The sequence below is a fragment of the Taeniopygia guttata genome, chromosome 1A, assembly GCF_048771995.1.
Source record: "Taeniopygia guttata chromosome 1A, bTaeGut7.mat, whole genome shotgun sequence".
In the NCBI taxonomy this organism is placed as follows: Eukaryota; Metazoa; Chordata; class Aves; order Passeriformes; family Estrildidae; genus Taeniopygia; species Taeniopygia guttata.
Genome location: NC_133025.1, coordinates 67720118 through 67742922, shown reverse-complemented (window position 1 = coordinate 67742922; position 22805 = coordinate 67720118). Strand labels below are relative to the sequence as shown.

At 40.8% G+C, this 22805-nt stretch overlaps 1 protein-coding gene across 2 annotated transcripts in view; it reads left to right on the top strand.

Annotated features, from left to right (window-relative positions):
- Positions 1-19460, top strand: part of PTPRO (protein tyrosine phosphatase receptor type O) — a 144617-nt gene extending 125157 nt beyond the window's left edge. The window contains exons 17-27 of one of the 2 annotated variants that reach the window (XM_032746385.3): positions 1519-1602; positions 5384-5419; positions 6391-6472; positions 7557-7647; positions 8160-8236; positions 10499-10633; positions 11983-12105; positions 13267-13421; positions 15014-15149; positions 16948-17068; positions 18061-19460. In XM_032746385.3, the coding sequence (XP_032602276.3) occupies positions 1519-1602; positions 5384-5419; positions 6391-6472; positions 7557-7647; positions 8160-8236; positions 10499-10633; positions 11983-12105; positions 13267-13421; positions 15014-15149; positions 16948-17052 (1024 nt within the window). In that variant the 3' untranslated portion in view covers positions 17053-17068; positions 18061-19460. The remainder of the gene's footprint in view (positions 1-1518; positions 1603-5383; positions 5420-6390; positions 6473-7556; positions 7648-8159; positions 8237-10498; positions 10634-11982; positions 12106-13266; positions 13422-15013; positions 15150-16947; positions 17069-18060) is intronic. The other variant, XM_072923807.1, reaches the window with a different exon arrangement.
- Positions 19461-22805: the final 3345 nt, after the last annotated feature.

Here is a 22805-nt window from a genome sequence, read left to right as displayed (position 1 = left end):
AGTCCGTGAATATAAATCAGTTTGCAAGTATGTTAGCCAGTGATTTGATAAAGTGTGGAAAATTCTTGTGAGGATTGGCAGTGAAAGAAGCCCAGGCTTGAATCATTCCTTCTGCCTCTGCAGGCAAGAGGAAGTAAAAGCCTCACGTGGAGTTTCTCAAAGGAAGGAGAAGTACTCCAGCAACATCATCACTTCTCTCTCCTGAGCCTAATGGAAACCTCTGTGGCACCAGAGATCTGTTCATGGAAAACCAAATTTCATCCTCAGTCCAGCCCCATAGACACTCTAACAACAAATGAGCCTTAAGGCTCTGATTCTGCAGTTGTGGTGTACGACTGACCAGGAAGGGCTTTTGCCTCTGGCTAAGCCACACAATTCCTGCCAAAGCCTGGGGCAGGTGCCCTGCAGAAACTGCACTGCCTGTTTCCTCTGCAGCAAAACTCATTAAAACTCATAACTTGGAGTTTTCACTGCATGGGCAGAAGATTTCCTCTCCGGTTGGAAGATTGAGATTAGAGATGATTCAATTTGACATGACTTGTTTGTCAGGGAAAACACAGTATCTACCAACTTCATAAGAGCCAAGGGTACTGAACAAGGAAATTTAAATTTGTATTTCCTCTTTAGACCAGCTGCAGAAGGGTGGTATCACTTTTAAGGCAGCAGATTCTCTGATGGGGAAAAAACACACTGAGGGTGTATTTGACCAAAAAAAAATTTACTGGAGCCAAATTTGTTTAAGTTTCATGAGTTTTTCATATTTGCAAAGTACCAGAAGCCCATTTCACCAATAGGTAGAACGGGCCTGAGTGAGTTTCCTGAATTAATGCACAGCAGAACCTGGTAAACAGCTTGCAAATACAGAAGTTTAGAATGTTTTTTACTCATATTTCCTTTAGCCACAGTAAAATCTGCTGTGGATAGTTATTCACAGAAAGTACAGTTAGAAGAACTGTTCAAGCAATGTTTAGGTGAAAACCTAGGAAAGAATTTAAAGCACTCTACAAAGTGTTATTGGGATGCCTTGTGAAATCTGACTCAATAGAGGGTATTAAGAGATGTTTTTAGCATCTGAATTTATCTCTGATATCCACAGGATCACTTGCAGGAGCAAACATGGGAGATTATGTGTTTGATAAAAACAAACCATATCAGTACTGAATATCTCAAAACACTGAAAATAGGTTTAATTCCACCTATGCAATGGCTGGAAATCTGTCAAAGATATTTTACTACCCACTTTACTCTCTAAAAATTAGGAGTAACAGGCCTGAATCAATATGATAAGACATACTTATTTTGACCATATAATTTTGTGTTGGATAGCTGAAAATCCTGCAGGTTGAGGAGTAAAAATTCTAGGGATGCTAATAACATTCTTAGGAAGTAAGTAAGAAGTAGGGTTTATGGGTTTAGCTGATTTTTAAAATAGAATTTGCTGATCTCCTGATTTCTGTTTGTCTTACTAACTCTCCTCACTTTTTCATCTTTATGTATGTTATTTATTAATGCTCACAGGCGTAGAAGTGTATTTGCTTTCCTAACTCTGCTACCCTCATGCCTTTGGACTGATTATCTTTTGGCATTTTATGTTAATCCTTGGTAAGTGATTTACTTGTTTTTCCATATGCAATGTGTAAACACTGTGAGTTTCTATGACATGACATGAAAAATGTGTGGTACTTTTGTTCTCAAATGGGTCAAAGCTTTTTGAGATACAATTTTCTTGTGCTTGGACTGGCGAGGATGTGGGTATCAAAGTATTTGCTACCCTGCTTCATCTGGTTTGTCTGTTTATTCTCCAACCCATTTTGGTATTAAAAAGCTAATTTTACAGTGTTCATCATATCCATCTCATTGCTGTCTTTGCAACTTTTGCTGCTTCATGATAAGTCCTGGCTGCTTCTGTTCTGGTTATTTACATGTTCATTGCCTGGCACTGACTTTTTCTGCTGTTGTTCTATTACTAAAATTGCTTGATCATGCCCCACCTGTTTGGTGTGTGATGTCAAATACATTTGTTTTTCAAAGGTGCTATTTTGCCCTCCTGATGTCAGTAAAATTTTGCTTTTGAAAAAAGCAGTTCACTGAGAATGAATACCACTAGAAGTCCCAAAGAGTAAAACCAGAGTCATTGTGTGCACATCTCATTTTGTATATTTAATACTTTAGTCTGTAAATAATTTATCAGGATTTAGTAAACACCTAATTGTTTTCTTGAAAATACCTAACAAAGCCACATGTGTACTTAGAAACAGAATTGTTTTACAAGCCTTTTAACAAATAATTATAATTGACAATGACCCAAAATTTCCTAATTCATAAAAAGAAACTTAAGTTTCTGATGGTCTGGGGTCCAAGTTTTAGGGTTTTACAAAAAAGGCACTTCTGAGATTAAGATTTTATTTCCCAAGCATTTTCCCTGGTCTTACTATGAGGCACCAAAGCCCTGGCAGGCAGACATCAACATCTTCAGCAGAGGGATTTTTGAGACTGATTTTCCTTGAGTGGGTCTGTAGAAAAACCCATCCATATTTTCAGTGGGCCTAGAAATGTAAGTAAAGAAAGGTCCATTTCTTCTGTGAGGAAAAAAAACAAACGTGTTCTCCACACACACCCTGCTGAGGAGCATGTGGGGGTCTTCCCCAACCTCTCCAAGGATTATATTATGTTATTGATATGATATATGATATGATATATGATATTATATTATGTTATATGATAGCATATTATATTATAGCATATTATAGTATATTTATTGTGTTATATATTATATTTATGGTATTATTTTCTATTTATTATATTATATTAATTATATTATATTATATTATTGGAGCTTGTCTGGTATAAACTCAGCTAACTCTCAAGCTGCACAGAGGTGGAGGGTCTGATGCCTTGTGAAGGCTGCCCTAGAGCAGAGGCTGGCTGGAGTTAAAAGAATAAAGCAGGGATTTATTAAAAGGATCTCCTCCATGGATCCACCTTGGGCAGCACCAGAGCCCAGCCAGGGCTGCACCCAAGATGAACCAAAATGGTCCCAAAATGCACGAGCGCTCCCGGGGGCTCTCACTTTGATCAGTTCTGCTCCATTGGCACCTTGGAGTTCATTGTCCCATTCCAGCTTTAGCCCAGGCAGTCCCATCCTGCTTGTTTTTCTCTCTCCAGCCCACGTTGTTTGTGCTCCTGGGCCTGAGATTTGGATCATTTGTCCTTGGTCCCCAGCTGGAGAAGGAATTTTTTTGTCTCCCTGCTCTGTGCAGAGAGCTCACCATCCCCTAATATGAAGCCCAGACCCACACACTAAAGCAGCAAAGAATCTGAAAAATACAAAAGCTAAAAGCTGAGGCATCAGGTCAGGCAAGCAGGTGATTATTTTGGAGGTCACACTGAGCTCTCTTAGCTGGTCAAGAAGCCCAGAGTGGCCGCTGTCAATGGCAAAAATGTTGTCATCATTCGTCCCTCTGCCTTTTTTCTTTTATTATGCTCATTAACTCACTTTTCCAGATGTGTATCTATCTTCAGAGGTTCCCCCTTCAATCAATCTATCTATTTCAGTCTAGATGATTAAGTTTACAGGAGCTGAAGTGGAATGAGATGAGATTAATCCCTCTCTTTATATTTTAATATGTAGACTAAATGGAACAACAGATGAAACACCAGCTAGTGTTTCAATTGTTTTTGTTTTGCACATAAGCTGTTTTAAAATATTTATGAACATTCAGGAAACAATTGCACTGCTAAGAAGCAAAGGCCTCTTGAGACTATCAAAGCACACAAAATTCTTGCTGAGAAATGTTTGTCAGTCATTTGTTTTATTGCCTCTTGAAATGTTCCTTGGAGAAGTGTTCTTAGAAACATTCCCACCATAAAGGGCATTTAGCTATATTTTTTTTTCTTTTAAAATTAATTCTTATGTGCCTGACATTAAGAGGTTTACCATAGTCACAGGGGACAGAGGTGTGTTGAATAATTTAGTGTAATTAACTTTAAGATTTCACTGGAAAAAAAAATTTCAAAATGGAAAATAAACACTACTACTTTAGATGTACAGTACATATGAATGTACAGATAACATGATAGACTGAAGAGGTTTAGAATATTTAGTCCCCACATTCATATAAAGCTCATATTGCCATAGCTCTTGTTAATTCTGCAGGCAAATATCCCCAACTAAATGAAAATGTACTTTGAAAAAATAACAAAATTACTATGTGTTGTGGCTGCTCCAGAAACTGAATATTCTGTAAAATTTAATTTTGGAAAGTAGCCCTTTATTTGTTTTTAATGTAACTTCTAAACTTAACAGGGTAGAAAAATAAAAATACTCTGCTTTATAATATTTCTTTTGGTAGAATGTCATTATTTCTAATTTAACAGTCTTGTCCTTTCATTTAATAATTGAAGCTGTGAACCAAATGATCTAGACAATAATTTTCATATCACCATGAAATTAAAAATAACATCATTATAATGTGAAAAATGAATGGATATTGTTTAATGCCCAGGAATTAAAAATTCACACTACTAAAATTCCTTCAGAGTAATCAAGAATCACGCAAAGCAAGCTTGCTTTGTGTATTTAATCTTATTGTTGCTTGACTTCTTTGTGGCGACAACAAAATGAACACACAGCCCCCTCCAAAAAACCACACCGTTGTAGCTGGGGTAGGGCAGTTCTCAAGTCCAATCCTTTGGGTTTTACTGCTTAACACACTCAGAAAGCTGCTCACAACTGTTGCTAGTGAATTAGATCAGCCACAAATCATTGTTTTACATGACTGGCACAATTATCTCCAGCTGTTTAAAGTCGATTACATTTTCTAAGGTTTAAGCTTGAGTCCCACTGAGGTCAGCAGGATATTTGCCATTGTCTTCATTTATCATCATAAGCAGGTTATGAGATGGGCCATTTCCATTTTCCTTCACCTTTTCCTGAATTTGCAAGTGGTGGTCTTGTCCCTTTACCCAACAGATGCTTCTCATTCCCAGTGTTGACATCCAATTTTCCAAGCTCAACCAGGCTCAGGTCCTGGGGATTCAGCCCCAGCCCACCCAGAGCCAATGGGTCAGGATTCATAGGGCAGCCATGGGCACAGATTTTCCTGTGCTTTTCCAGGATTTTCCACAGATGTGCTTTTCCTGGGCACAGATTTTCCCTTTCAATGGCAGGTCATTCTCAGAGCCACAGAATGGGATATGCCTCCCACTGGACTCAACAGAAATGCTGCTATCAGCCTTAAATTGTCCACCAGTTATTATCACCAATCTCCTCCTGAGTATGATGAAAAAATACACTTTCTTAAACCAGTGCTGTTTTTGAATAAAGGTTGTACAAATGTTTAATGAATGAAAAACACTTTTTTTTTTTTTTTTTTTTTAACAGGAGTAAAAATGGATTAAAGAAGAGAAAGCTGACCAAGTAGGTAACTTCTTTGATATTTAAAGGAATAAGTCTTAGACTTATAGGCATTATGGAGTACATGGCACAGTGGTATTTCAGTTACAAATACGGAAAACTTTTTGATAGACATATCCCAAGGGAAATACCTGAAAGCAGAAAACAAACAATAATTGTACAAAAGCAGTTCTGCTCAACAGATTGTAGTAAAACATACAAAATTAGTCATCAGGGGAAAGATCAATTATCCAATTTAGTGATTTCAACTGAGCTTATCCTTAGTTAAAAATTGCAAATGTTGAAAAAACTGGGATGCGTTTGTTTGTAGTGATATTTCCCTATTGACATGGGGCTCTCATTACAATTGTTGCTAGAACATTAGATCATTAATGCTGGTGGGTAAACAGGAGTAATTAAGTGGTGATAAGACAGGTTCCTTTGGGCATATTGCCTCCAAGTAAATGAGAAGATTACTGTGTACATGCTTCAGTAGCTTGTAAATTAGAGTATGATAATTAGGTGAGGGAAGCTGTTTACCTGTGTTTCCTTACTCAGAGTGTCAGCCTAATTATTTCTGCGTTATGTTCAGGGGTTGTGCCTGACTAACAAATAGATCTCACCTGGCAAAAAAAAAAAAAAGTGTGGAAAGATGGGAGTCATTAAATCAAGGCTAATTTGTACCTACTAAAGCTCTCCATGCTTTTGTATAGTTATATACCACCTTTTTTTAGCCAACATCTCTCTGGGAAAAGAGTTTGACTTATAATTACAAATGTGCACAGTTGTCAAAGCCAGCAGAGAAAGCTGCCAGGGCAGTGGCATCCAAAATGTAATACATCCAGCATTTGGTGGCCCTGAACCACAAGATTTGTCCTCATTTCTTTCTGGCATTAACAGCTGCAAATAGATATTTATGACTTGAGAGTATTCTGGTGGAAGGAAATGAAAAGTACTACAAAAAATCAGATTTTCTCTCTATTTTTGTTTTAAAGCCCTGTCCAGCTGGACGATTTTGATGGATACATCAAGGATATGGCCAAAGACTCAGATTATAAATTTTCTCTGCAATTTGAGGTAAATCTCTGAGGATTCTGCCCTCTGCTACTTGCCCAGATTAGCTTTTACAAGATGTTAAGGCTGCATGGTGTGCTCCTGTGTGCTCTGTGTTGGTCGATCTGTGGCGTTGCTGGGTGGGCCAGCTTCACTTCCTCCTCTGCAGAATTTAGAAGTGGAGCTTGGTGTTGTTAAATCCTACATTTACTGAACTGATTGGAGTGGCTTCTCACGTTCAATCTGAGTTAAATGTCAGAAAAAAACACACTTGCTTAAAGTTTGGGGTATGCTGGCAACTTGAATTGAATTTGGGATTTTAATGGCTTTATTTTATATATTTAATGTCCTTAACTTGAGAGGAAGCACTGAAATCAGGAAGTAGCATCAGAAATCTCTATAAGAGCAAGGAGATTTCTCTAAGACAGGTGCATTTCTCTAAGTTCAGGTGCATTCTCTTAATTACTCTAAATTTAAAGTCAATTTAATAGTATAAAACCAAAAGCCCATCCCTATCCTGGGGCTGTTTCCCAAAGATTTAAACATGGAAAGGCAGTGGGGAGGACTCTCAGGGTGTTTCCATGATCCATCCTGACAGCAAATTCCCCTGATGCATCATATATACTACTAATATATACTACTATTTACTACTATATAGTAGTAAATATACTACCACCAAATGTAACTACTGAAGGTGATGACTAGAAAAATCTTCTAAGCATTTCCCCAAGACTGAAAGCCACTTGAGGGTTTCAAGAAACCTCTTTAAGGAAGGCAGGTGACCACCACAGAAATAATTTAGCAAGCCCCTGGTTTGACAGCATTTTTGGTTTGACAGTGAGTGTGGGTAGAGAGGAGCAATTCTGAGTCCCAGCTGGGATGGCAGCAGTGTGTTGGCAACATCAGGAGGAGAAACCCCAACAGTGCCCTCCAGCTGCTTGGAGCCCAACTCAGAGGCATCAAAAAAGGACAATCTGTCACCCTGCTGTCAATTTATAAAGTGATTTATGAGCATTTTCCGTCTGCTACCTGCCACAAGTAATCACAAGGAATTATTCTCTGAGTGTTTTTGAGGCTGGCCTTGACATTTCCCTTTCTGTTGTCTCAGGAGCTAAAACTGATTGGGCTGGACATCCCCCACTTTGCTGCTGATCTCCCCATGAATCGCTGTAAGAATCGCTACACAAATATCCTGCCATGTAAGTACAACACACACTAAATCCTGCTAAAGCCCCTAGAGAGGGAAAGAAGAGTTCCAACAAGAAAATTGGAGAATCGGGAGATTTTCTAAGACTGGGAAAAGCGTGTTCTACAATCCTGCTCTTACAGAGAGCCAGGCAAGAGTGGTTTTTATGTTAGCTTTGAATAGATGTAGCTGCCTGGGAATGTTTATCATGGCAAGAGTTTGGAGGTGAGAAACACAAGGGGTTTTATGCTACTGAGTAGTGTTACTGTATCTCTTTTATGATTTTAATGAAGCCTAAGGGAGCCCAAATGGACAGCACTTGGAGGAAGTGTTTGCAGAACACTAAGGATGGTGTGTCCATGTTTGCTGAAGCAAACATTGCTCTCTTAGTCAATACAAGAATTTCCTGGTTTTTAGTAGATTATTTTTGGCCATTCCTATAGGGCTAATTTAAATTTTGCCGAGCTGGAGATGAGTGCCATATTTCAGAGGCGATTTTTTTCTAGTTTCTGTTTCCTTTTGCAGATGATTTCAGTCGTGTCCGCTTAGTCTCAATGAATGAAGAGGAAGGATCTGACTACATTAATGCCAACTACATCCCTGTGAGTACAGAGGTCTGGTCAGTGTGGAGTTCAGTGTCTTGCACACCAGGCAGATCTGGGCCCTTGAAAATAGCACAATATTTCCTGGAAGCTCAGTCATGTTCTCAGCATCTCCTTCAGCTTCCAAATATTTTGCCTACAGAGAACAACCACCAAAAAAAAAAAAAAAAAAAAAAAAAAGAAAGAAAAAAATTAAAAGGGGTGGAGGGGTGGGAGAATTTTAGTAAATTTTGCTGCAGTAGCTGTGAATCTTTGTGAGACTTTGATTGGACTGGTAGGAAAACGAGCAGGAAATGTTAAAATTATTCAATGGCCTTTTAAGGTAGTGAGGTGAAGCATAGATGTTCAAATGAGAATTTTTTATAGATTTCCACTGCACATGGAAGAAAAGAGCTAAGGCAGGCACTCCAAATGCACATAATGCACACAGCCCAGATGGTGTGTGGAGAGAACTTCTGCTTTCGGGCTCCTCCCTGGTGCTTCCCCTGCGCCTCCCTGCACCTGGCAGAGAGCAGCCACTTCCCGGGGGTAGCACCCACGGTTTCAGGATAATTGCAGTGTACACAGAGCTGTAGGCAAATATTTTGACACTGGGGGTTGCCTAAAAACTCATCAGCTCTCTCCACTCTCCACTGAGCTGGTGCAGTCACTTAGGCTTATCCCTGCCACTGCCACAAGGGTTTGCTCCTCTGGTACCTCTGTTCTGTGGCTCAGTGAGGGCTGGAGAGCAAGAATTCCATGGGTTATTCTGCACGGAGAGGAGGCAGGGCACCACTGCAGCCCTTTAGGAAGAGGTCTTTGACAGAAAAATGAATATTTTTGCAGTCTGGCTGTAGATAGAGCTGACCCTGGCTGTGCTGGAGAGAGCTGAGCCAGCGTTATGGAGAAAGGAGGAGTCCTTGGATGAGTCACTGGAGCCACTTCTCTGTCACTTTGGCGTTGCCCAAGTGTGCAGTGTTGAGCCCAGTGTCTGTGCATGGCTTCTCTGTGTCCAGGGCACAAACCTCAGCACTTACACTGCAAGAATCAGGAAAGAAAAACCTTCCAGGATTCACAGCCCAGGAAACTTCCGCCGCACGGGATTGTGGCTAACAGGATCCTAAGCAGCAGTCAGTCCCTTTCAGATGTTCAGTTCTGCTTTTCATCTCTTTAGTTCTGCTTATAGCACAGTGCTGACCATGGAAACTGGGATAAACATGTGATGTTAATGCTGTTCTTTTTCTGATAATCAGTGCTCCACTGATTCCCTGCCTCCAAACACAGGAACCAGGGGGGATCTGTCTCTGTGCTAACTGGGATTTGTCACTTAGGTCAGACACAGCCCACGCTGAACAGCCAGCAAATTCTGTGTAGTGCAAAAAAAACTGGGATTGAGCTCGTTTGCAGAGATGTCTGGAGGAAGCCATTAGTGGAAAATGCTCCCAAATCACAAATAATTTTATGATCCACATACAGTGTTGGCACAAAAATTGCCTAATTTGCATGGGATCATGCTGTGTGTTGGATATATTTTTTGCTTTTGCTAGGAATATGAAATAACTTTCCAGATGCAGTTCTGATGATATAATCTCAGCAAATATGGTTATAGCAGATGCCAAAAGGGTCATTCTGTGGTCTTTTATTATAGTCCTCATAACAGTTTTTTGGTTTTGGAGAGGTGAAAGGAGTCTTTCCAACTAAAATCATGCTGATAGGAAAGGGAATACATGCATATGAAGCATCTTAGCATCTGTTAAGAGCATTGACTCAGCATCTTCTCTATTATTTGAAGCAGAATTATAATTAATATTTTATTAATTTAAGGCCTCATGACATAAACACGTGTGTATAATCCTATTCCATTGACACCAATGACTGAAAATCACCCCAGACACTGCTTGGGATGAGCAGCCTGGGCATCTATAACTGGTTTTGTGCCTATAACTAAACAAACCCTAAAATTACATAATCTGAAAGGAGCTGTAACATTCTTTTAAGGTTCTTACTACTTGCTTTTTTAATGTTGCCTTTTCTGCTCTCTGTGCAAATGATTCATGTGGAAACAGCTTCATCTGCTGTATTTTAGATTGCTTAGACTTTGGGAATATCAAAATCCAGCAAAAGTTGTCATCAGAAAATAAATACAAAAAAATTTATTTCTTTATATTAAAAATCACTTTTAGAAGTACAAATTGAGTTTGGGCAAACTAAAAAAAAATGAAAAATACATGTTCTGAAGCAGTAACCATGCTGGTAAGCAGGACTTATCTCTTTGTCTTTTAGGGTTATAATTCACCGCAGGAATACATTGCAACCCAAGGACCACTGCCAGAAACTAGGAATGATTTTTGGAAGATGGTTCTCCAGCAAAAATCACAAATTATTGTTATGCTGACTCAGTGCAATGAGAAAAGACGGGTATGTAACAAAATCTTCTATGTGATGTAAAAGAAACCACCCTGAAAAAGAGCTCTTTTCTGCTGAGTCAATGTCTTTGCATTGTTTCTGATCACAAGGCAGCATCACAACCAGCCCTGGAATGGCATCTACCTTCCCATTTCAGGACCTTCTTGGATGTTCCCTGATGTTCCCTGACTTCCTTTGACCTTCTTTGTCCCTTCTTGACCTTCTTGGAACTTCCCTGACTTGCTGCACCTTCTCTGACCTTTTATGACCTTCTTTGACCCCTTCTTACTTTTTCTGATCTTCTTTGACCTTCCTTGACCTGCTTTGACTTTTCTTGGATTTCTTCGACATTCTTTGACTTTCCCTGACCTTCTTCAACCTTCCTTGATTTTCCTTGAGCTTCCCTGACCTTCTCTGACCTGCTTTTACCTGCTTTGATGTTGACTTTCCCTGACTTCCTTTAACCTCCTTAACCTTTCTTTAACCCTCTTTGAACTTCTTTGATGACGCCTGATCTTCTTCAACCTTTTCTGCCCTTTTACCTCCCCTGACCTTGTTATGAAGCCTCCCCTCTTACCACAGGAGGGACTGAGGGAGCTGGGACTCTCCATCCTAGAGAAGAGAAGGCTCCAGGGGTCTTGTCACTGTGTACAAATTCCTGATGGGAGGGAATGGAGATGAGGGACTCCTTTAGTGGTGACTTGCCCAGTGACAAGTCAAGAGGTGAAGTGCACAAATTAAAAAACCACATTAAATTCTTTCTGAAGTCAGGAAACACTTATTTTACTCTGAGGGGAACTGAGCACTGGGACAGATGCTCCCAGAGCTTGTGGAGTCTCCATCCTTGGAGATATTCCAAAGTCACCTGGACATGGTCTAGAGCTGGCTCTAGGTGACATTGCTTGAGAGGAGAGGGGCTTGAACGAGGTGACCTCCAGGGGTCCCTTCCAACCTCAGGCCTTCTGTGATTCTGCACTTTTAAGTTTAGGTAATTCTGAAATGCAAGTTCTATCTTTATGTTTCCCCTTTATATTGTAATAGAAATATTTGGAATATAATTTGGGGGGTTTATATGGACATTCTCTTTCCCAGCGTTTTGCTCCGTTTAGAGCTATTATATCAGGAAGAATAACAAAAGGCACTCTGTCTGTTCTTCACTGCACTAAAGCTGCCCTTCTGAAAACTGATAAATAGCTGATGGCCACAATTAAATGGGAATGGTCAGGCTGGAAGTCATTGCAGCATAAACTTCCTCTTATTGCAGCAGCAATTGAACAGTGCTGTAGGCATTGCTAAACCTGAGGTTGTGTGTATCTTTTTGTATAAAAATACAAAAATGCCTGGATTTCCCTCCATTTCAGGTGAAATGTGACCACTACTGGCCTTTCACAGAAGATCCTGTTGCATATGGGGATATCACAGTGGAGATGCTGAGCGAGGAGGAGCACACGGACTGGGTGTACCGCAGCTTCCGGATCAGCTACGTGAGTGAAACCCTTTGCCAAAGGAGTGATTTCAGTCCAGCTTTTTCTTTAACTTTTGTCCATTTCTGTCACTCAGCAGGAAACACCTAAGAGAGATAGATCATTGTCCTTACACTCACTTTGCACAGGCAAATGACAAAATCACAAAACTTTCTCCTAAAATCATCTCTAAATTTATCTGCAAAGTGCAAGGCTGAAACAAAAATCATACTAGAGCTCTGGACACTTCTGTGGTACCAATAATTACCAACAACAAATCTATGAATTTCTTCTTTTCTACATCTCACACACATCTTCTTGCTATAAATTATTCAAAACTTGAAAATATCAGTGGAAGAATTGAAAATGCTTTTCAAAAGGGCAATTCTGCAATAATAATGTCTACCTATAAAGTATTGAAACAAATGTGGGAGTATGTGGTGTCCAAATGAAAGCTCCTCAGAATTTCATTCCACCTTTGTTTCCTGCATCAGTTCATTTCCAGCATCATCTCATGAAGGAAAATTTACGGATGTGGTTGGGTTGTGGAAAAAGTTGTGCACTGGCAATTCATCCCTGACCCAGGACCTTATGTGTTGTGTTGAGGATCTTACTTCATCTAAAGCCAGTAGAATTTTTAGCATTGTAAAAGTGGGTTTTTTTATAAGGAGCTTTTTTCCTAAATGTTTCCTGTGGTAAAGTTTTTTTCTTACTTTGGGGTGGTTTTTTTGGTTGGTTTTTTTTTTTTTTTCCTTTAAAACTTGAAAAGAAAATCTCTCAGTGAGATTTTTTTTTTCAGGTTTGCCTGCTTGCCAACAGTGTTGTTCTTTATCTATGGCAAAATGAGAAAAGAAGAGGGAATGGAATAAAAAGGGGAAAAAAGCCCAGAGTTGAAAAACGCAACAGTTCTTGATTTAAAAGCAAAATAAGAAGGAACTACCACAGAGACAAAAGCAAAAAGCAAACTCCAAACCCAGAAACAGGAAGTTCGTGTGTTTTTGATAATGATGGCCTGATATTCCCCCCCAACTTTGTAATTAGCTTCTTTGTTCTTTGCCAATTTCTTGACTGGTTCAGTCTTTTAGGCTGGATGTGGGGAAAAAAAGAGAAGCACAAAAAGACAAAAAAGCCCTCAGTGTGACTGAGTGTGATGCCATGGTGCTGTTCTGCTTCTTCCACCAGGCTGATGAGGTGCAGGACGTGATGCATTTTAACTTCACTGCCTGGCCAGACCACGGCGTCCCCACCACCAACGCTGCCGAGAGCATCCTCCAGTTTGTACAGATGGTCAGGCAGAAATCAGCAAAGACTAAAGGCCCCATGGTCATACACTGCAGGTAAGTGCTTCAAGGAATAGGAGAAGAACAAGGTGTGACATTAAATAGGTTGGGAAACCATGAGAAATAGAGATTTTGGGGTTCTGCTCACCTGTTGGCTGAAGGTGGTTCTCTCTGGTGTTAGTGTTATGCAGCTCTGCCCTGTAACCTCATGGAGAAATTCATAGAGGATATTGTTCCATGAGTCTTGGTATTTTAAAAAGTGTTCAATAAGCCAGGGAAGAGATTTGTATATAGTATGAAATCAGACCCTGTATCTACTTCTTAATTCTTCTGGGAAGGAGCAGAAGCAAGTATCAGAGAGCTGGGCAAGAGCTATAATATTTTCTTTTTTTAAATGAGGATTCCTCTAGCAGCAAAGAGGCATATTTTCAGGTAGTATTTTGAGACTATACTGTGCATCTTAGATCACATAGATTAAAATAACAATGCTACAAAAGTAGAAAAGGGGCAAAGAAAGAGTGCATCCATCAACTCCTGCAGCAATTGTTCTCAGACATTAAAGAAGGCACAGAATGAATTTATCCATTTATCTGTCCAATTAACACATCAAATGTTCTGTTGTATTCATGCATTTGAGAAATTAACACAACAAAAGCCAAAGTAGAGACCTCTTTTGTCAGTTATGCTGAACTGTGTTGAGATGAGCTCTTAAACATTATTGCAAACACTTGTAAGGCTTTTCAGAAAAAGCATGACAAAACAGTAGAAAGAGCTTTTGCCAAGATACACACCCTTAGTAGTAAGTAAGGTGCTGTGTGAAACTCCGTAAAACCTCTGTGAAATCTGACTTAAACACCACATGTGAAATCACAGTGCAAAACATGAGAATCTCTAAATGAAAGCAGTGTGTATTTTTTCTAGCTGCTGAGATTCCCTTTGGGGAAAATGCAGATTTTCAGCTGAGTGGTAGCTATTTCTGTCTCATGCTCCTACGGCAGAAGTCCTGAAGTGCAGACTCTTCTGGTGATGCCTCAGGTTTTAGCTTTATATTTTTCAGATTCTGTGCTGCTTTAGTGTGTGGGTCTGGGCTTCATATTAGGGGATGGTGAGCTCTCTGCACAGAGCAGGAAGACAAAACAATTCCTTCTCCAGCTGGGGACCAAGGACAAATGATCCAAATCTCAGGCCCAAGAGCACAAACAACATGGGCTGAAGGGAGAAAAACAAGCAGGATGGGACTGCCTGGGCTAAAGCTGGAATGGGACAATGAACTCCAAGGTGCAAATGGCGCAGAACTGATCAAACTGAGAGACTCCGTGAGCGCTCGTGCACTTTGAGACCATTTTGGTCCATCTTGGGTGCAGCCCTGGCTGGGCTCTTGTGCTGCCCAAGGTGGATCCATGGAGGAGATCCTTTTAATAAATCCCTGCTTTATTCTGTAACTCTGTCCAGCCTCTGCTCTAGGGCAGCCCTCACACAGCATCACTGGAGGCCCAACCAATGTCACTAAATCCCACAGATCCACCAGCCTGCCTGGCCTCAGATCACTCATATCTGATAGCTACAGCTGCAGGACTCCTGCCTTTTGCAGTGCCACTGCTGTTGCTGTGTGTGCCCTTGAGTGAGCTGCGTGTCTGTGTGTGTTGCAGCGCTGGCGTGGGGCGGACGGGAACGTTCATCGCTCTGGACCGGCTCTTGCAGCACATCCGTGACCACGAGTTCGTGGATATTTTGGGCCTGGTGTCGGACATGAGGTCCTACAGAATGTCCATGGTGCAGACAGAGGTAGGTTCTGTTCACTTCAGCACTGTGACAGTATTGTCGTGCACATTTCATACTCTTCTTCATCATGTTCATGCATACAATCATACACATGAGAATCTCTGTTGTTCCCCTTGACAAAACCACTATGAGTCAATACAATCAAGTTTTCAACTTCATTGTGATATTGTCACATTATTAATCTGCTGCATAGGTGGGTTTGATGATATATCTGCAATCTCACTGTCTGCCAGAGGAAATGAGTTATTCTCACCTTCTGTGAAATGAATATGCAAACAATGTATTAGAATAGATTAACATATGAAATTTTCAAGCCACACTGTAAAGAGCTGGGCTTGCTGAGGGGATTAATGGCTCATGAAATAATATCAGTATCAGGCAGCCTTGTTCAAGTATCATGTTGGGATCATTCAGCCAAGCCTCATCATTTCAAACAAGCAAAACAGACAAAAGGATTGTGAGTCTGCCTGACACCCTCCTTGACCCTCTCCCCACCCAAATATCTACATGCTAGTTATTTTTCTGTTTTTAAGACAAAAATATACAGATAATATATACTGGGGGGGGGGAAAAAATCACACACTTGTTCTTCAAAGCAGATTTTAGGCATCTAAACCTTCCCAGTTCCCCTAGTAAAGAGGGAAAGATTTCATATTTCATGCCTGTTGCACTCTTCCTTGGTTAGACACACAGTATATGTGAGCAACCTCCATGAAGTTGGAAATGTCACCATCACTGTTTTCAGATGATAATTATTTATTGCCAAAGTTTATTGAACTGAGAGGGAAGAAAAAACTTGTAGCAGGGAGAGGAGAGGAGGAAGAAAACGCAGTGACAACAACTAGGATCTGGAAATGAAAAAAAAAAGTAATTTTCAGTCCATTCTGGATCATTCCTATCAAACTGCCACTTTTCATCACAATTCACTGTATTAATCCAAAGGCAGATCCTTTCCACCAGAGGAAAACAATCCTGGTGGGTGATTGATTTCAGCTGCAACTATTACCACTCCAGAGGTGATGTGGGTTTTTATAGTTTTGTGGGTTTTTTTTCCTTTAAATATTTCAATTTTTTTCATGTAGAACCTCATTGCATGTTAAGGGCAATTCCTGAGCTCCTGCAGCTACAGGCAGTGGCTAAACCTGGCCTCAGTGTCACCAAGTGACACTGACACTCAGTCACAGAGGCCACCAAACAGTGTTTCCTTACAAAATATGAAACCACTGACAACTCACCTGAATTCACAGTGCCTGGTATGCTGGAAATTTGGCAGTGTCTCAATGAGCAGTTTCAAAAAACGAATGGCATGGGCCCAAAAATGGCTTTAGAATGGGGAATATCCTGAATTGAAACCAGTCTCTCCAAATTAACTACTCTGTGAACAAAATCGGGGTTTTCTTTTTATTGATAAAGAAGTCAAACACTGAGGAACCCGAACTTCATTAAAATATTTCAGAAGCATATGTGGCATGGATGCAATGTATTGCACATAAAGCATTCAGATACCTTTCTTGGAATTTATTTTTAGGCAATGTAAAGTAAAGCAACTTTAACTCAGATTCAACTCTTCTGTCATCATTCAGGTTATTAATAAGGGATTATGGTGTCAGGTGGATTTCATGCTTCCCCTTCTGCTATCTGTAACAATTGTGGACTATTATTTTGGGAGTTGATAACTCCCTGTGCATTGTGAGGGGCTGAGCTGGGAGACATGGATCTGTGCAAGGTGTTCCACTGGTTGTGTTTTTGTCATGCTTTCTGGCGTGCAAAAGATGCCCATTTATTTGGTCTTTTCTTCTAGGAGCAGTACATTTTTATTCACCAGTGTGTGCAGCTGATGTGGCAAAAGAAGAAGCAGCAGTTCTGCATCAGTGATGTCATATATGAGAACGTCAGCAAGTCCTAGTTCAGAGTCACAGATGGTAAGTCAGGCAAGCCTGGCCCTGTGCCATGACCACAGCCTCACATCCCTGTTCCACTAGAGTTTGGGGCTTTTCTTATTCCTCTTCCATGTTCACATGGAGAGTGAGGGAAAAATCCATCTAGCCTCTCACAGTAGATAACCCACTACCCTTTCCATGGCCCTGTAAGAATATATGGGCTCAGTCATGTTTAAAGAAAAAGAGAATCCAAACTCCTGATGAGCCATCTAAGCATTCCCTGCCACTTGTCACGACCTGCCATGCAAAGCTTAAAGGGAGGGAGAACTTCAATTACCTCCAGTTCTTCTCAAAAAAGAATTTTACCTGGTTACCAAGGCCAGCAGAGGCTTGGGGATGCTCCGCTGGAAGGTAACCAAAAAGCTCTGGCATGAAACAGTGGGAAATACTTTCCTAAATCAAAAATCACGTAACCAGAGAACCAGCAGGCTCTCAAACTGGCACCACCAGCAGCATCAGTGAAGGGTTGGTCTCACTCTCCCCCTGACCCCTGTGCCTGAGCAAAACAAGTGCCTGTGACCACGAGGTTTGGTGGGATCAAGCTGTGGGGACGTGTGTCACGGCTCTTCAAGCTCCCAAGCTTTGGCTCATTAGGTGGCAGCAATAATCCAGCCATAACCTTAATAGTCCCTTTTGGGTGGAGCAGGAAGCTGCTGGCTTTGACACAAGCTGCTTTTTGAGCAGCTGGTGGAGAGCTGTGCTGGGGGAGCATCTCCAGCTGTGTTTGCTGTGTGTCTGTGGTGTTGCACTTGTGTATTTATTAACCCTTGTCTGCATCATCCCCCTGCCTGTAAAGGAACCCCAGTTTGCCTTGCTGTCCCTCAGGTTTAGGGTTACTGTCTAGTCTGAGTCCCAGCGCCTTGTACTGGTGGCCTGCAGTCCCAGCCTGAGTGGAGGGTCAGTAAAACAAATGCTAAAAATAAATGTTTATTCCCTTTTCTTCTCTCTGAAGCATTCTGTTTGTTTGGTTGCAGGTGGGACCATGAAGCACACCCATCTTCCCTTGCTTCTGATTTATTTTCTGTTGATGGTTTGAAGGGGCAGGTGTTGTGCCACGAGAGACCACTGCTTTGCAGTGCATGGACAATGAGGGAAAGAAACTTTTACCTTTCTGAAGCACTGGGGAGACAAAGCCTTAACGAGCCTGCGGTGTCTTTTGAACTGTTTAATTTCTGGACATTTTTTTTTAAATACTGGACCAAATTCAGCTGAACAACATGAAGGAAAAGACACTATATGTGCATAAAACAGATTGCTCCAGAGTGTTGGGATTTTGTTTGGTACTTTCGGGTAATTTCTTTCATAATATTTTTTTTTTCCTGTGCAGGTTGGGCTTAAGGTTAAAGTAAGTGCAATATTTTTTTAATGGTTGACTGAAGAGCTTTCTTCATGTGTCACTGGTCTGTCCCTAGGAGAGCAGGCATTGTTAGTATCTAATAATACCTCATTAGTGAATAGCGAGGCATGAACATACATGAAGAAACCTGGAGATTGTGAAAAGGGGCTGGGAGGGCAGGGGTGGGTGTTGCTGGCTCCATGGATTTGACTGTTCCCTTAGAGCACTGATGGGGACTATGTGGGGCCTGGGGGGAGCACGGGACCCAAGGAAGCACTGACGAGCAGAAATCCCAGCTGCAAAGCTGAAACAGGCAGCTGAGGGAAGGGGTGGGTTTGGTTTTTGACTGGGCTGCCACTAATTGAGCAGAGGGATTGCTCTTTTTGCCAACCTTTTTTCAGTAATGCCACTGATCAGGCTCTTCTTTTAGATGGATCTAATCACAGGGCAGCTGAGTTTCCAGCTGGGATATCTTAGCATATATACTATAGCATTTAACTGTCTGAGCAGTCTACTGTGCCTATACCCCTCACTCATGTATTGTTTTTAGTAATTATTAAACCTGTGTAAAAATGTGAAGCTGGTTCAGGTTGGAGGGGTGGAAAAAAAAAAAAAACACAAAAAGTGCTTTAATAGACATAACTATTTTTCCTGAACCAGGAATTTACAATGTTACAAATGCAAGGTTTTGGCATGTGAAGGGCTGGTTTTCAATTTGTTGCTACAAGGCTGCCAAAATGTCAGTATGGATTCCTACAGGGCCTTTGGGGGCAGGGAGGGGGGCTCTTTTCTTTTTTGCTGTCCATTTCAGTTCTAGTCAAAATAATTAGCTATATATATACATATAATTTTTTTTTTTTGGTCTTTGTATAATGCCGGTACATCATTGTGTATTGTGACATGGATGCTGTCAGAATGGATGTTTGATGGCATTTTTGTAACCTGTTGCTTTGTGTCACCTCATTGGAAGTTAGCAGCAATGGTACTCAATGTAAACAAAGCAGACTTGAACTGAAAGTAAACACACTGGATTGCTTACCTGTGGAGAAGTCACTGTCAGCAAAACAGCAAACACACCTGCACATGATTTTTATTTCACTCACCCTGCCTCTGCTATCACCTGGCAGGGCACCAGGGTGTAAGGCAGTAGCCCAGCTACCCTCAGGAGCCTGATAATCTCTTTTCAGCTGATTTTCTTTTTTCTTCCAAAGTAATTCCACTGGCAGGTAAATAGATGCACACTTCTTTGATCACTATTTTATCATGGTATTGGTTACAGGAGAAAGTGTCTTTCAAACTGTCCCATGTATATTGTGCAAAACTGCACAGACTTAACATAATTCCCAGATAAAACAGGTCCCGTGAGGGGTACTAAACAAACAGACCCCCACACACTAAATGGGTGTGATATGCATTTCCCTTCCCTTCTGTTTCCAGGCACCCAATGCTACTCCCACTGCTCCCGCTAATCCCAGTCCTAGAGCAGGGATGCTGTTTCTCCAAGCACAAAATGGATGCAGAAGGGAAGAACACCCTGTTTCAGGGAGCCAGTTGGTGACAAGAAACTCTTCAATGGTGCACATTTCTCCCTCATTTCACCTGTGTGCCTCAGCTGGAGGGCCTGCCATTCCAGTAGGAACAGCAAAGAGTTGTCTGGCCTAAACTGAACAGAAAACAGAATTATAAATGAGTGCTTGGCCATTTAGACCTTGCCTCCATGCTTTTTAAAAAAAAAAAATGTATTTCAGAGTTTCATTCTATGTTTACTCAGCAAATGTGTTCATATCCCTTTAGACAACTGGTTGGAAAAAAAAAAAAAAACAACCCACAAATGTTCTTTTCCATCTGTTGTCTCCTCCCTCCTGCTGGCCATTGCCCATTCAGCCAACACTCATTCTGTATCACACACCAGGGTAAGCAGGTTACTGCTAAATCATCGCTGTGCCCACAAAATATCACAGTGCTGTAACAGAAGCTTGGCAGAATGTGGCAGGGTACAAAATTGCTGCAAAGGTGCCAAAATCACATTGTTGCAAAGGACACTGAGCAGCCTGAATTTACTAGACAGTATTTGAATGCGTGTCAGAAATTTTTCCATTTGCACAGCAGCAGGTGAGTATTTTTCCTTTAATAGCTGCTTAATCACAAAGTCAATTACAATGAAAACTCCATCAGAACAATACTTTTTCCTACCCCACACAGCATGCAAGACTGTGTAAGTGGACATGTGGGATGGCAATGGAAACCACCTCTCCCAGCATTCAAGACATGAGTAAAGCAATAAATGAGCCTGGAAGACACTGTGGTTCAGAAGACTCATGCAGAGCCTTTTAGTCTGAATTTTGGCATCATAATTTTGGCATTACCTCATCATACCCCTTCCTGTAAGTGTAAGTCCAAAAGAACAATGTTTTGGACTTATGCTTCATGTTAATATTGTTTCCAGCATCTGCTAAAATAAAACCCTCCCATCATCACAGCTGTGAAGCTATCTGAAGCTTCAGGTTTGGTAATAGATCTTTGGAACTATGAGCCTCATGTCCAAAGCTCTGCTGACACTATTTATGCTCTTTATTGATCTGCTGCTCTTCCAGCATCTACTGACCCAGATGTCTGTAAAAGCAGCTCTGTGCTGTGAGTGACCATTAAGTGAAACCAGGGCAGGTTTTCTCATGCTGTGTGTGTGCTGCCATGGAAGTAAAAAATAAGTAAACTTAACATGACTTTGAAATGGTAGGAAGCTTTTACAGGCATGTGTGAAAGTGTGGCCTCTCTGAGCACATCCTGTGCAGTGAGCACTGACATCCTTGAGTCTTCAGAACTGTTTTGTTCAAACCTCACCAAAAGATTAAGAGCAGGTCAGGAAGCCTTATTCATACTTTATTTCAGTTTAATGTTTGGCCCTTTTTCCCTACACCAAACTAGGATGAATGTCCCCTGTCAAATAATCAACATCATCATCTTATGCTCTAAAATGGCCCTTCCCTCCCTTCTTTAACCACAGTCACACCACTTGCCCCTCACTTCTAACTTTTGAAGGGTTTGTGCCAGAACTGTAATTTCATGGAGGCAGGCAAAAGCTGCTATTTCAGCCATTTCTTGTGAGAGAATAATGTTGTTAGTGCTCTTGACATGGATGGGAGCAGAGTGGGTTGAGCTTTGCTGCTGCTGTGACAGGCACCAGTGGGGATTAGGAATCTTCTAGGAAGGCTATTTTCACTCATCTCCTCTCCTTATCTGCAAATATTACCAAGGAGTCGAAGTATAGACTCATATCCTGATGCTCATTTTGGTCTGAAAACTGAGGAAGTAGAGGCCAAACAACCTAAGCAACTCAGAAAGTGAAAAAAAAAAAAAAAATAAAGCCAAGACAAAGGCACTTATTAGAAAAAAGCTGTCATAGCTGCAGTAGAAATTTAAAGTCTGTGAAATATTTAAACACAGAACCAAAATAGATTCCCTCTCATTTGAACTTCTCCTATATAATGTTGGTGCTTTTATGTAGAGGGGGGAAACTGATCTCAAAACTATTCCCTTAAATACTTTTGATGCATCAGAACCTTAAACAGGGCTGGTTTAGACACCAGACTCAACACAGTAGAAAAACCAGGCTCCTATGAAAGGGTAATTTGGCCAGAAAATTGAGTTCCCACTCATGATCATGTTTCCTTTATGATTGAAATACAAGAAAATCAGTGGTTATACCTGCTTGAACAGGGTCTGGTATGAAAGCCATAAATTGCTTCTGGCTATGAACTGAAACCTCAAAATGCCTTCGCTCCCATGTTAAAATAAAAATTCTGTGACTTACAGTTTTCCTAATTAGAAAGAATTTGCATCCTACAGGTATTCATGGATTCTTTTGTTTGTTCCCTTAAATTATCAAAATTCTGAAGTTCACAAACACTAATGAACACACTGAGAGCTCTGCACATTTCAGACTATCATTATAATTTTGGATATGATATTTCTATTGCTTCATAAACCATTTATTCCTGCACACATCAGTCATGCATATATGCACTTATTTTCCAACCCCACTCAAAACGACAACAACAAAAAAAACAAAACAAAACAAAAAAATCAGACAGCAAGCCACCAATTTTTATCCAGTTCAATGCTTTGGAGCATGAAAGTTTGTATAAAATCTCAGAGATCACAGATTGTCTGAGCAACATTTGAATTGCTAGGTGGTAAGTAACCTGCTCCACCCATCAGTATTGGTTGGAAGTGTTCTTCCAGAATTCAATGTGAGGTTTCACAGTGGTTTGCTCTCCCCATGGTGTCCCAAGGGAACAAGCAGCCCAAAGAAGTGGGAAGAAGTGCCTTGCTGATGCTAAAGGGTTTGTGCTTTGAAAGCATGGAACTGCTGAGTGAACACAG